The sequence below is a fragment of the Protopterus annectens genome, chromosome 13.part0 (assembly GCF_019279795.1).
Source record: "Protopterus annectens isolate FY-2018-M chromosome 13.part0, PAN1.0, whole genome shotgun sequence".
NCBI lineage: Eukaryota > Metazoa > Chordata > Ceratodontiformes > Protopteridae > Protopterus > Protopterus annectens.
Window position 1 is genome coordinate 471204164 of NC_056747.1, and position 15619 is coordinate 471219782.

The following is a 15619-nucleotide window of genomic DNA, read 5'->3' on the forward strand; positions in this document are numbered from 1 at the left end:
CCCCCAGCCCAGAAAACCACAGTGAAAAACTTCTCAAAAGCGAACTTCTCACTTCTCAAAACCGAAGTGGAATCCTTCAAGGCCCCAGGGCCAGTGGAAACTACAGCCCAAACTGCAGAATTCTATATAAATGCATTCTATGGACATCTCCAGGAATGCATGGATCATGCTATCCCAAACAAAACCAAGACCCAATCATCCAAAGGCAGGCGTCCAGTCTGGTGGACCCCTGCCATAAATAAACTGTACAACAGAAGAAGGAAGCTACTACATGATGGAGCAAAATCCCTAATAGGGAAGGCATCTCTGATCAGTACTAGCAAAAAATTACAATCCCTCATAAAATCCTCCAAGGCCAGCTTAAAGAAAAATTGCACAGGACACCAAAGACAATCATAAGGCTTTTTTCAGTTATGTTAGAAACCTGGAATGCAACTCCCAGACTTGTTCTAAGTTGATTCTAAACGACAAAAAATACACTGAACCCACAGACATCGCCAATATCCTGGCAGACAGGTTCAGTGCAAACTTCTCCACCCCTCCCCCCCAAAAGAGCAAATATCTATCCCGGCAGAGGGCTGCCTCCCAAACATCTCAGATGCTCAGGTGAAGGCTGCCCCCTCCAAAGCAAAAAACACTGCTTCCATGGGACCAGATGGTGTCCCAGGTTGCGTCCTACATGAACTACAAGAGGAACTAATCCATCAAATAAAACAGCTGTACAATCTCAGCCTCACTACAGGATATGTGCCCACAGAATGGCGTACAGCAACAGTGGTCCCACTCCACAATGGTGGAGCCTCTACGGACCCTGGAAACTATCGCCCCATAAGCCTGACTAGATAGTCAGCAAGGCTATGGAGAGGATTATCATGGAGCTCATAAACAAAGACATTGGGGACCTACAGACACTAGATCCTACCCAGTTCGGCTTTGTCAAGGGCAGATCCTGCCTTTTGAACCTGGTTGACTTCTTTGAAAACAGTCACCAAAGCCATAGATGAAGGGAAGGTAGTCCACACAGCCTATCTGGACCTTGCAAAGGCATTTGACACAATACCCCACTCGGGCATCATAGATGAGCTATCCAGCTTAAATATAAACCCCTATGTCACAAGATGGGTCGCAAACTGGCTCAGACAGAACCCACAGACTGAGAGTTGCTGGAGCCATGTCGGACTCAAAACCGGTCACAAGTGGCGTCCCACAGGGTTCTGTCCTGGGACCACTCTTGTTCGGTATACACTTTTCCGAGGTACAGGCAAACATGGGAGGACTATGGCTCACCAAGTTCGCAGACTACTGCAAACTGGGCGCCATAATCAACTCTCCAGCTGACACAAACATCCTTCAAAAAGGTCTCACAGAGACAGGTAACTGGTGCCAGTGCCATGGTTTAAAGCTAAATGCCAAAAAATGTATAGTCATACCCTTTGGCAAAAACAATGTGCCCACAAATTACCACATGGGCGGAAACCCATTAAGTACAGAGAAAGTTATTGGGGACCCAAGTTGATAGCAATCTCTCCTTTGAAAACCACATTGCCAAAGTGGTTAGAAAGACCTTCTACATAGCCCACTTCATCACGAAGGGTTTCACATCTAGATCAAGAGAGGTAATCGTGCCCCTTTATTCATCCCTCATCAGGCCCATCATGGAATACAATGCCCCTTTTGGGATGTACCTTACCCGACACCCGCAGCAATTAGAATGACCCCAAAAGTATCTCACCAAGAGGATCAAGGGTCTCAAACAGATGCCATATACTGCTCTGTTAAAAAAAACTCCAGCTCTACTCAGTTGCATACCGCCTACTTCGAGGCGATCTATGCCTGACTTACAAAGCTATGTCAAATTCAGAATTAATGGACATGCTCCACCTCAGTAAATCTAAATCCCTTAGAGCCACACGCTCGAGGGACTTGAACCTCAGCACAGAAATAAATAGAACTTGCTGGAGGGACAGGTTCATAACCCAGAGGCTCCCTTCGCTCTGGAATAGAATTCCAGTTCATGTGAGTCAGAGCACCTCACTGAATCTCTTCAAGAAGAATCTCAATAAGTGGATGGGGGATCGTAGGTTTGTCCCAGGGATTACTCCCGTGTCACTGTTAGACAGAGGCACAGTATACTCAAATCAAGGGGCGGCGTAAGCCATACAGAATCGGGCTAGGCTTATAATTGTCCCAGGGCAGATAGCCTAGTATGAACCTATACATTTTTTCTTATTTTTTCTGGTTCTTTTTTCCACTTTATTCAAAATGATGTGTAATAATACTAACTATACAATTCTATATATTTTTATAGATTATTTTTAGGGTTCTTATACATTTTCGCTTTCGTCCTTCTAGACTTCAAGTCTGTGTACATTTTATATATATTTTTGATTGCCATATTATATATTTCCAGCCATGTAGTATGTTGTCTTGGATAAAATCAGATTTAATAATCTGGTTAAATAAGAGGTACCACATCATTATAAATTTTATTTAAAGTACATAAGGGTGATATATTATTATGACAGCTACTAAGTAGGGCAGGACCAGCTTGAATGTCTCACTGATGGGGGAAGAGATGTGAATTTAACGTGTACCAATAACACTTTGTTTTACAGCACAATAAACCACTCACATGCCTGATAAAAAGTATATATATATATTTAGAAAGCTTGTGAGGAAATTATTACTCTATTTTTGTTTTACTTGGATCGCTTGACTGTGTACTTAATAAAGGATTTTTGACTGGAAACAGACTGCCTGCCTTGCTTGGATTACTTTCGAATACTTAGTAATGCTGTACTATTATATATTTTCTATTTTTTGCTTTTTGACTTAAAACGAGTTTAAGTTTGCTATTTCTGCTACTATTGTCTGATCTGATTAATATATAGTGATTAACTAGAAATATATGGACTGAAAATCTTCCACACACGCACGTTTCTTACACTGTCTTAAGATTTTCTTTCCAAGCAGAAGGATTGCAGTCAGTTTAGAGGTGGAAATGTGGTTTCTGGAAAGTTGTATAATTTTTTGAGCCCTTTGTAGGTAAGAATTGTGAGAGCTCTCAATTGTTGCAGAAACTGAGCAGAGTAGTTTCAGGAATGGTCAGACATGAATTCTTTCCCTATATTTTCTGTGAAATACTACTTTTTTTTTTTTTTTTAATATAACTTTGTGTTAGCACTTAAAGATTGTAGATCAGACCTAATACAGCTTGATTACTGGAGTGACTTGTACTAAAACTAGCTTAATGGCAAACTGGTACAGCTTAATCTGTAAGTCAACAATAGCTGGATTTGAGCAGTGTCACTTTTTGTTTTTTTTTTTTTTAAGGCAATCTCTCACCGCATTAGTCAAGTTCCGTGGTCTCACATTGGTTATTTAGTCAATGGTGAGCTGATTTACTGTGTTTTACAGTTATGGAAAAAACTTTTGCATTGCAGAATTTTGTTTTGCAAGACAAATGCTGTCTTGGTATGAATTGTGTAGTTTGCTTTGTAACAAGATATCTGATATTGTTAATACTCGTTCATTCCTTACGTGTGGGTATCTGTTCCGACCTCAGAACCGAGCTGGCCATCTTCCAAGCTCGCGTCGGCTACAAACTCTCGAGCTAACTTTTACCCAGAATTCCCCTCTCCCTGTTACCTCAGATTTCATTTGCAGCATCGCCATTAGGTCATGTCAAGCTACTTCTCTAGAGCAAAGTACAATATTTTTCTTCATACTAAATTCTAAAACAGCCTTTTCTCACATAAGTTTAGTTTTCTTACCTTGTCTCATTTAGTGACTATCCTTTCTTGAATCTTTTCAATTCCTTTCCTCCCTTTTACCACAAGGTAATTTCTTTTTTACCATCGTTGGTAAAACCCCTTTCCTTCTTACCTTAGGGTAATTCTTGCACCATTGCTGGTATTTTTTCTGGGTTTCCTTCTTTCTTTCTGACATGGCATTTGGGTTCTATGGCAACCTCCATCACCATTGTCCCCTGGCCAGGTTTCACATGAGGCTTCTACAGTGGCTGCTGCTCACCCAATGGTATCCCTTTCAGTACCCTTTTCAGCCAAGATTCTGATAACTCACAGGTACAAACAGGATTTAAATTGGTGGATGACCCACAACCTGTCAGTGGTCTTGCCCCTTCTCCCCCCAACAGCCTAAGGCTACAATGACCACTGATGCTTCCCTGATGGGGTGGGGGGGATATGTCCGGGACGGACAGTCCAAGGTACTTGGTCCGAAATGGAGGCCCATCTGCATATAAATGTTCTAGAGCTGAGGGTGGTGCTTCTGGTGTTGCAAGCATTCCGTCCCCTGCTGCCATCTGGGAGTATTGCGATACAACCAGGCAACATGGCGGTGGTCTGGTACATCAACAAACAAGGTGGAACCAAATCTTACCCACTCTGTCGAGAGGCCGTGCGGATATGGTATTAGGCGATGGCTACCACCAAGCGCACATTCCCAGGAGTTCCAACGTGATAGCAGACAAACTCAGCAGGTGTATACTACAACCTCACGAGTAGTCCCTGAATCCTTTGATAGCGGCGGAGATTATCAACCGCTGGGGTCTTCCTTGCTGCGACCTCTTTGCATCCCTGACTGACTACAAATGCAGCAAGTATTTCGCCCTGATTCCCCCTCCGGGATAGTCCCCCAGGGATGCTCTAGTCCACAATATGCCGTCTGGTCTACTTCATGCATTTCCACCTCTTCCCCCTAATCCCCCAGTTTCTGAAGAAAGCCTGCCGGTTGAAGAGCAAAGTAATCCTCCTAGCACCATATTGGCCTCATCAGATTTGGTTCCCCTTCCTTTGGCCTTACCTGCTAGATTAACCGTGGATTCTCCATCCAACCCTGGGGTTGATCTCCCATCCTTAGAATCTTTCACCCCAACTTGAACAGCCTGAAGCGCACAGCTTGGCTCCTCCGATTCCCTTCATTGCCAGGCAGAATGATCTTTCTTTTCCAGTACATGACATTCTTATTGCATCTCATAAGTCTTCCACCAGAATTACTTATCTCAGCAAGTGGAAAAGATTTACCTTTTGGCTGAAAGAAGAACAGGTAGATCCTTTTTCAGCACCAGTGTCGAAAGAACTGTAGTATCTAGTTACCTTATTTCAGTCCGGTCTATCTGCCTCTACCATTAGTTCATTTGGCTGCAATATCCACTTTCCATGATGGTGTCCAAGACTCCTCTTATGTCACACATTTTCAAGACTTTCATAAAAGGCGTGAATCCTCTAAAACCCCCTTTTAGAGAAGCTACTCAACACGGGACCTCTCATTAGTCCTACAAGCTTTGACAATGCCACTTTTCGAATCAGCTTCTTGCAACCTCAAATATTTGTCATGGAAAACCTCGTTTTTGGTCACCATTACTTCTGACAGACTTATCTCTGAGCTTTAAGCCTTCTGCATCAAGAGTCCATATTTGATTTTTCATAGAGGTAATGTCATTGAGAACTAATCCTTCCTGCCAAAAGTGATCTCTGAAATGTCCATTAATCAAGCCATTGGGGAAGAAAACTGGCAGCTCAATCATTCAAATAAAGGAGAGTATTGCCTACATACCCTAGATATTCACAGGCAAATTTGCTTGTACTTGAACAGGATTAAGGCCTCTCTTAAATCAGACGAGTTATTTTTGACCTGTTCTGGACCTAGATTAGGATGTGCTGTTGCTAAGGTCACATTGGCTAAATGGTTGAAAGACTGCATGACCTTCATTTATAGACCACGTAATATTCCATTACCTACTACCATAAAGGCTCATTCTACAAGGTCGGTGGCAACTTCTGCTGCCTTCCATGCCAGAGCCTCTTTACATTTGTGCAGCTGCAACGTGGGCTTCTCATACCTTCATCAATCATTACAAATTGGATTTGGCCTCCAGGGGAAGAGCATCCTTCAGTTCTATGGTGCTCTGCAATGTCCTTTCATGAGAGCCTCCCAGGAATAAAGGTAGCTGGGGACTCTGTCCCACACGTAAGGAATGAACGAGGATTAACAATATCGGCTAAAGAAGTTGTCTTACCATAATGTTCTATCTGTATTGTTGATCCTCATTCAGTCATTACGACTCTCCCTCCTTCCTCCTCCTGTGGCTTCTAGTGGATCTCACCATCCGATTCTTTTAAATCATTTGACCAGAGGTAGTCTCCACCTTCTTTTGACTTGCAAATTCAATCTGAGGTAACGGGGAGAGGGGAATTCTGGGTAAGAGTTTTAGCTCTAGAGTTTGTAGCTGACGCGAGCTTGGAAGATGGCCGGCTCTGTTCCGAGGTCAGAACAGATACCCACAAGTAATGACTGAACGAGGATCAACAATACAGATGGAACGTTATGGTAAGACACAACTTTTTATGATGGGTGGTGGTAAATTTGCTTTGTCCTAATCCAAGTCTTTTATTTGCAGGGAATCTGTGACTATGTCGAATAGATTTACTATTGTACCACGCAGACGTTATCCGATACAGCAGCCACAGTATGCGTTGCTGGGAGCCTTACCTGCTGTGAGATGGGATGGCTTTCAGAAGAAAACCGTCCTTTCACCTAGGAATTCTGCAATGGTTCAGAGTCCTGTCAGAGTGAGAATTGCACGACCTGATATTTCAATCATGCGGTCACCTATGTGAGTATGTTTTCAATTTATTATATTATTGAGCTACTGCATGTGGCAGAAATGCATGTCTAGGTACTTTAACTTGTTGATGGCCAGGTACTTGGTGGTTTGAGACGCTGCAACTTGAATTTTGTTTGATTTTTCACTTTCTAAATAAGTCTGAATTTTTGTCATGCGTGGCATGCACTTTTTGCATCATAGTAGTGTGCTACAGTTTGAGCATTGGTTAGCTACTCTACATTGGAATAAAAGAACAAATCGAGACGTTTTGTAATTTGACATCTTCAGGTGTTTTGATATTTGGTTGGATTGGAAGCTTAGATGGGGGAGTGGATAATAGTAACGAGATAAATAAGGGCTGTTGTGAGTTTTTGACTTCTGTTGTCTCATCTAAACAACCTTTGCTACGGGTGGTGTGTAGCAGTGATGAAGTGGCTATAATAGCTGTACTAGAGATGGTATTGCTACTAATTTTGGTTATGTTCCAAGAAAAGACGCATTTAGAGGTTGTAGAGGGATTTAAACATAGTAATGTTGGTAGAGGGATTTAAACATAGTAATGTTGGTAAAAGGGATTAGTAGATGGTATGCTTGAGTGGAAGAATTCTGTGGTTCCCAAATGTTTCCCTTTGAATTGACCTGTCATTGGCTACCTGTTCATTATCTCTAATCTGTTAAATTTGATCACACCTCACACAGGGTTCATTGTATGAATTCCTACTTAAAGATGTCATAAAGTGATTCCTGCAAACATTAACTTTGTACTTTTTGTTTCGGAAAGCAACTTGCTTATATTGTCTTCAAGTCATATTTAGTTGAACCTGGAAAGCTGCCCATACACAAGAGGCGTGGGCGAAGAACCTATTTATTTCTTGTGCTTCAGATTGATTACAGCTTTTTAATCAGTGGTTGATTCCTTGTGAGCACTGTAGTGCTGTTGGCACTTTTTTTTTTTCTTGTAATTTCAGTTTTTTTTTTTTAATTTGCAGTTGGTCCCCAAAATTTAATGACAGGTGTGTCATTCCTTGAGGATGTAGTCCCACCAGTAATCAATTTCACTTGCAGTCTGTGTTTGGCTGCAAGGGAGGCAGCAAATTGCTTGCGTTGTGCAGCCCACGGCAGACCAGTCCAATTCTTGTTGCACTCAAGTGCTTCTTAGTAAGGTGTGGCAGCCCCCTTCTCCCAAAACAAATTATGGAACTACACATTAAAACTCTGCTAGGGAATTGTTTATGAAATGTCATTGTGGGAGCATTATCTCTTTCACATCTGTGACTCCAGCTGGCAGGATTTGGCACAGCTCATTAAACTTTTCCAAGTGTACATAGCCTCTCTCCTTTACTCTGTCTTGGATGTCTGAAATCCTTCTGATATATTCAACCTTCTGTTAAAGACTTCAGTTTGTAAAGTCACTCAAGGCTTCTTTGTTCTTTCTGCTGAGCTTTTGGGTGACTCTTGAATTGTTTTCAGAACACTTCATTTTGAGTGTCCCCCGTGAGGTTTTTCTTTAATTTAAACTGACATTTCTCCTTTGTTGGTTCCAGTTTACTGTTGCTGTTAGCTGATGGTATTTGCTGCTGAAGTTTATTAATTGCTGTTGACTGTTCTTTTTGCTTATGTGCTATGGATAGGAAACAGGAGTTAAAAACCTTTTAACTTACAAATGTGATGCAGAAATTTCTGTAGAGGAGTCTCACACTGGTCGTTGGAAATGTGTAGATGAGACGATTTACGGAAGGCTTGCAATAGTTGTGCTCCTTTCAAGCCCTGTATTCTTAGATAAAATAGGTTGGTGTTAAAATTTAATATCCTTCCCTTGTCCGATTCCAGGGCTTTCCTTTTCATTAGAGTCCTGCTGGGAAGGATGTAGCCATTTATGAACTGATACCAATTATTTTCCAGGAATGTTGTGCAACAGTAAAAAGTAATTGCCTTCTACATTTGTGTTTTTTTTTTTTTGTTTTATGGCCAAGGAATTCTTTGAAAATAACTGCCACAGCCACATGCTGTTCAGAGAGCATCTCTACAGTTGCTTTTGAGCCAGAACTTCTGACCCCTGGATTTTTTTGTCAATGCCCTTTGGCCCTGTAGGTCTGTGCATGTCCAACTGGGTTATAAAATGTGATGGTTGTTAGCAAAAACACAGATTATATTGTAGGTGTCCTTCCATGCTGGCAGCAGCTCAAGAGACCCAAAGGTTAACTTTACAAGTTATGCTTCTCACTGACTCTCTCCTTCAGTGGACATAAATTGAGCCTCTGCGTAATCAGTCAACCTGTCAAGAGTCTCCATCTGTAGCTTCTGTGAGGTTTGTTGGCCATGGTCTTGAGTGCGTTTCATCCATCATTTTTTTTTTTTTCCTGATGCTCTCCCCTTTCAAGACTGTATCCACTCCCATCTCTCCTCTACTTGGGAATGCTCCTGCTCCCATCCCTCCTAATTTCCTCCTCTTTCCTCTAACCTTATAACTCTGTTAATACAAGACCTCTTTCCTAGTTAAGTTCCCTTTGACTGTCTTTTACTCCCTTCTATCCCTTACACATCATAAGTATTTCTAATCCACTCAAAGCTGAATTCTCACCATCTCAGGTTGTTCAGAACCTATTATTGTGAACTGTAATCATAACACTGACACTGCTTACAATACATCATTTTGATTTTGTAAATATTAGACTAGAGCATTAAATCCAGATTCCTTACTCATTTTATGACTTCTAATGATCCTGCTTGTACAATCACTTTGTATAAATTCTATATTATCTCACAGTGATTCTTACTAACTTTGTATTGATTTTTGTTTGATATTGATTCTATTGATTTTATTGATTATATTTTTGTTGTTTGTCTGTAAATGGATTTTTTTCTCCCTGGGCCTCCGTTGAAAAAGGCCTCATTTTGGCCCAATGGACTCTTCCAGTTAAATTGCAAAGAAATAAATATAAACTCAGTTCACTAACCTCAGCTGAGGCATTTTGCCTTGTGTTGTGCTGTCCCATTAATCCATATGAGTCGACCAGCCTTTTTAAGTCTTTGATCTCTGGGACTCTACTGGGGTCTGTCATTTTCAAAGGTTACTGTTATGGGTTTGAGGCTGTGACCGGTTCTGTTGGCTGTTGCAAGCTTATCTGCATTTCCTTGAACTGCAACAATTTAGACTATGGAATGAATGCTTGATTGTCCCCTCTGCTGTGCCTACCATTCGCTACCAAGTTCAAAGATGAGGGACTCTGGAGATTCTCAGCAGGATGTTCCAAGTCCGACTTTGGAGCTTACATCTTTAATTCTGTGACTGATACTGTTGGTTAACTAGTTAACTCTGTTCTTAACCTTCCCAGGTTTACCCCTTCACCCTTCCTCTTCACCTGTACTCCTTACTAAAGACCACCCTTAAAATAGTTTCTGCTGCACACTGAAGTCTATGGTTCATGCATTTGTTAGAATAATTTTAGTTTGACCAGCATTGATTAGGTAAGTTGTTTCTATTTGCTGTTGTCAGTTTCCCACCTCAAACTTGCTTAAGCATCACTTTATGTATTTTGTCAAAGTTCTGTTTTACTAATTTTCCTTGCCATTTGCTAGGCTTGTGTGTACTGGGCAGTGTTCTTTTGTGTATTTTATTTTAGACAATAGTTTTAGCTATGGATAAAGTATGGAGTCTAAATGCATTACTTTTCTGAATGCCCACGTGGTATAAAGATTCTCTAGGGCAGTTGCATGGTATGTTTGTGTTGGAGAGGCTCACTTTTGGAGGACTGTTCTGCTTATTCTTCAAGCCCAGCACCATTTAAGGAAAGCAAAAATTGAGTTGGTGCCACCCTGGTGTCTGTTCCCATGTTATCCTTTAATTTCAGCCAGTGCAAAAATACTTGCTGTTGAAACTGTGATCTTGCATAGAATCTTAGTCTATTCTGATCCTAATGGTTCTGAGGACAAAAACAAATTGTGCTGCATAGCATCTGTGAAGCATGATTCTGGAGTGGCTACTCTGACTTAACTTGCTTTCCTTTAAAGAGGTTTTGCTTCAGAACTGGAGCTTTGTACAGTCAGGCCTCCTTTCTCAGCACTGTTTGGAGCATGTAGGTCACTTTCAGTCCAGATATGTCCCAAAAATGTAAGAAGCTTTTATTTTTTCTCTGTTAAGGTGCAACATAATGTGTGTGAGGTGTGCTCCACTGGCATTTTATTTGGGGGGGGGGGGGTTAGAGCACTTTTGTTGGCTTATTTCTTAGACCTAGCTCCTGATGGTTTTGTGGTTGGTTTGAGCTGGAACACCCACTTGATCATCAGTTAATGTTGGAGGTGACATTGAATGGGCCTCTTGGGACGTCTATGCCTTCACTCTTACCTTTTTGTTGACCAGGCTGTCTACATAAAGATAGAAGACTTCTACCTCTTGTAGGCCAATGTTTTGGGTTGGGCTTATGTTCTAGTAATCTCATGGTTGATTACTTTTGCATGCAAAAACAATGATGTTCATCATGTTACACTGCTGCAGTCATTGCACTTGGGTTATCCTGCCGTCAGGCGGTTCCCCATTTGGCCCAAGTTCCAAAGTCTTGATCCGGTGTCTGTTGCTGTCGCCTCCTCCCCGATGTCAGTGCGACAGGGGTATACAAGATGCAGCCGGTGCCATTTTCTCCAGTCTTTCTTGCCGTACGGTGCCTGAAGCAGAAGCAGTTTGCAAGTGCCGGTCGGCAGACTCCTAAGATTTTCATTTTGAATCCAGAACTGAAGTCTTCGACAAAGCTAAGTACCCCGTTGGGGAAGCTTTTTCTTGCCTCAGGCCGATGTCAGTAAAAGTTAATAACTGTATTTCTTGTGGGAAGCAAATGCCTCGTAAGGATTTCCACTCCTATTGTATTCCATGCCACTGGTTGTCGGTTTTGTGCTAGGTTTAACAAGCGCACTATTAAACGGTTTGATTTTGCCCGACATTATTTTGGCAGAAAATTCAATTACACCATGCCGTCGGAACGTCCGACCGGATTACATAAAAAGCGCAAAGACAAGGACAGGCATACGAGGCCTCTTCTAGGCCGGTCGCCGGTTCTCTGGTTCTCAGCGAGGCACCTACGCAGCCCCTGACCGCATCCACAGAACCACAGACCACCTCAGACTTTCACGTGGAGCTTGCCGGGCCTTTGGATGCTTTGTTTTCAGCCTACCGAAACTAAACCTTCTGAGAGAACTGAAGTAGTTGAGCAATCCATAGCTTCAGAGAGGGTGTCTTCTGACCTACCCAGTTAACTATTAAAGACCCTCTCCTAGGTCTAAGGATCCATTAAAAACAAACATACAGCATTCTCCAGGGCAGGCCTCCATGCCTAAGAAACAAATGCTCAAAATGGCCGAAGACCTAATCACCCTGATCAGTGGGTTCCATCCTACTCCTGATAAAAGGCCCAGACAGGATGCAGATCATGAATCTTTCGACCAGGTGTCCATTTCTTCAGATTCATCCTCAGACCCTAGGATATTTTTTACCCCCTTATGAGGATTCGGATGCTGAGGAATCAATTCAATCAGCCTCTCCGCCTGAGGACTACTCCTTTGGGGAGACCTTACATACCATGAGGGAGCATTTCCATTGGGAAGGCCAGGATTACTCAGAATCCAAGAAAAGGCTCAGAGACTTCCTTTTATTGCCTCAACACAGACCCCTTGCTATTCCGCCAATGTTGGATATTGTGGATGATGTGTACACTGAATCCAGCTTAAACCCTGACTCCTTACCTCCATCCCCAGTTAAACCTGATAGATATTAGAGTTCCTGACTCTCAGAAGTTTCTGTATAAAAGCCCTGTTGCTGACCCTGAAACTATTTCTCAGGGACCCAAAGGGATTAAGGCCTCATCAGCAAAAAACCCAGTTCCCTCTGACAGATTCCAGAGTATTAGACAGATAGGGAAAGAAAGTATATACGTCTGCAACTTTAGCAATGAGAGCTTTAAATTGCCAGTTTCGCATGCTAAAATATCGGCTATTTTTGTTCTCAGTTGAAGCAAAAGATGCTTCCAGATTCAGATCCTCCTAATTTTAAAGAAATGCAGGATTTATTGCATGCAGCTGAACAAGTGGCAAAACATACTTTGCAATGTGTGTTTGATTCCTTAGGGGCCTCCTGTAAAGCAGCAGTTACAGGCTCTGTCATAAGAAGGCATGCTTGGTTAAAAGAACATGCGCTACTAGATCATGTTAAGGCAAAATTATTAGATGCACGTTTGCAGCGGAATGTGTTTGTAGTTAAGGCAGAGGAGGTATTAAAGAAGATGGAGGATAAGGCAAAATCCATGCAAACGGTGAAGGATTTCTTACAGGTTCAGCCTCCTCGTTTTAGCAGAAATTGGACAACAAAGATTTGGTCCTTTCCAGTCACAGACGGACCTCAAAGAGGCAGATACAGATGTCCAAGAGGTAGAGTTCAAACACAAGGTCCTTACAGGCCTCTACAATGGGGTACACCAGGCCAGAAAGAAGGGGAAGACAGGCCACAGCCTTATAAAAAGCAGCCTCAATGACTTCCCACTACAGCTGCCAAACAGTTCACTCTTGGCAGCCCCCTTAGGTGGAAAACTGGCACTTTTCTATCACAATTGGCATTGCATCACCAAAGACAAATGGGTTTTCAACATTGTATCTCAAGGTTACAGGTTCCAATTTCACACTTTGCCAAGGTTAAAAGGAATGCCAAATCTGCCACCAAATCAATGGGCAGAGGCTCAAAAACAAATTACAGCACTCATGGACATGAGAGCTATTCAAAAGGTACCACCACAGGAGCAAGGACAAGGATTTTATTCAAGACTCTCTCTGGTTCCCAGAAAGGACAATGCCTGGAGACCCATTCTGGATCTTTCTTCTCTAAACACTTACCTGAATGTTCCGAAATTCAAAATGTTGACACTACAGCAGCTTCTTCCCATGCTGGGCAAGAAAGCTTAGCTCGTGACTTTGGACCTCAAGGAGGCATACCTGCATGTCACTATCAGACAAAACTGCAGAAGATACCTCAGATTTCTAGCTGGTTCAATGCACTGTCAATTCTCTGCACTGCCCTTTGGCTTCTCTACTGCGCCCAGGGTCTTCACAAAGTGCCTGGCACCAGTAATTGCATTTTGCAGGCAAAAAGGAATTCAAATTTATCCATACCTGGATGACTGCCTGATTCAAGCAGAGAGCAAGGACATTCTTCTAAAGCATCTGGCGTTCGTAAAAATGTTAAGTTGCCTGGGGTACACAGTAAACTAAAAAATCAAAACTAGTGCCCTCACAACAGATAATATTCCTGGGTGCCGGCTTGAACACTCAGTACTTTCAATTGATGGCAACAAAGACCCAACTCCCTGCAAGAAAAATTCTGCAGGCCTTGGGCTACATGGCATCTTGCATACTACTAATTCCATATGCCAGACTGCATATGAGGAAACTGGTACCTAAAGAGTGTATGGTCTCAACACTGTCAAAGTTTGGAAACAGTTATACCACTAATTCCTTGCCTTCAACAGGAGTTTCGATGGTGGGCTCAAGCTTGTCACCTCAAGGGACAGCCTTTTACTCAACCCACAGCCAGGCAAACGCTGACAACAGATGCATCGGATTATGCCTGGGGAGCACACATGGCAGGAAAATGTATTCAGGGCGAGTGGCCCACAGAGCAAAGGCATCTTCACATCAAAAAGAGATGCTAGCTGTACAAAATGCATTTATAGCTTTCAAGGACCTGCTGCATCCAGGGCAACTACTACTAAAGACAGACAACACCACAGTTATGTGGTACATAAACAAGCAAGGGGGCATGCACTCCTACCCCCTCTGCAGACAAGCCATGACCTTGTGGAACACAGCTCTAGACTATCAAATTCATCTGCAAGCACAATTCCTGCCAGGAGAGAAAAACACACTGGCAGATGACCTAAGCAGAAACATCATGGATCCCCACGAATGGGAATTGAATCCACAAGTATTCAGAATGATGACACAAAAATGGTGGAGCCCAGACATCTGTTTGCATCCCCAGTGAACTGCCAACTACAGAAATTCTGCACAAGGAGTTACCATCCACAAGCATGGAAAGTGGATGCCCTCTCATTCAGCTGGAAAAACCTGCAAGTATACACTTTCCCTCCTTTACCTCTCCTTCCAAAGGTACTTGTAAAAGCCAGGCAAGAAGAGCCAAAGATGATCCTGATTGCACCAGACTGGCCACGCCAGCACTGTTACCCAGTCTTAAAGAACTTGGCGAAAGAACCACCCTGGATTTTGCCTCAAATTCCACATTTGCTGACTTAGCACAACAATCAGATACTTCACAGCCAGCTAAAGACTTTAAACCTAGTTGCATGGAAAATTTCTTGGTCAAGCAAGCAATGCCTCTCTCCAAAGCTGTTTATGGATATCATTCTGGAGGCCAGAAGGCCTAGCACCAGGAAAGCCTACTCGGATAAATGGAAAAGATTCTGTGCCTGGAACAAGGCGCACAGCCTTGACCCTCTTGTCCCAAACATTCCTCAGATACTTCAATATTTAACTGAGATGCTGGACAAGGGCCTCTCCTCATCAATCAAGATCCACGCCTCAGCCATTTCAGCTCATTACAACACGGATCCACCAATTTTCTCTAATCCGTTGCTAAAACAGTACCTCAGAGGGGCTAAAAACATAAGACCGCCCCGTAGAGCACCTACCCCAACTTGGGACCTCAACTTTGTTTTGGAAAAATTAACTTTACCTCCTAACACGGCAGAATTAAAATAGATCTCTTGGAAAACTGCTCTGCTACTAGCAATAACATCAGCACGAAGAGTTTCAGAATTACAGGCACTAATGGCAGTGGAACCTTTCTTCATTTTTCCACCAGGACAGGGTGTCTAAGAACTTAACCCTACATTTATGCCAAAGGTGGTATCAAGTGTGGCTCTAAACCAAACTATTCATTTGCCAACTTTCTGTCCAAAACCACAGAACAAAAGGGAGACTACTACATTCTTTGGA

At 42.5% G+C, this 15619-nt stretch overlaps 1 protein-coding gene across 1 annotated transcript in view; it reads left to right on the forward strand.

The window, feature by feature from the left end:
- The window catches only part of POM121 (POM121 transmembrane nucleoporin), a 1129064-nt gene that overhangs the window by 116746 nt on the left and 996699 nt on the right, over nt 1-15619 (forward strand). Inside the window, exon 2 of the mRNA XM_044054111.1 lies at nt 6422-6637. Coding sequence (XP_043910046.1) covers nt 6422-6637 — 216 coding nt within the window. The remainder of the gene's footprint in view (nt 1-6421; nt 6638-15619) is intronic.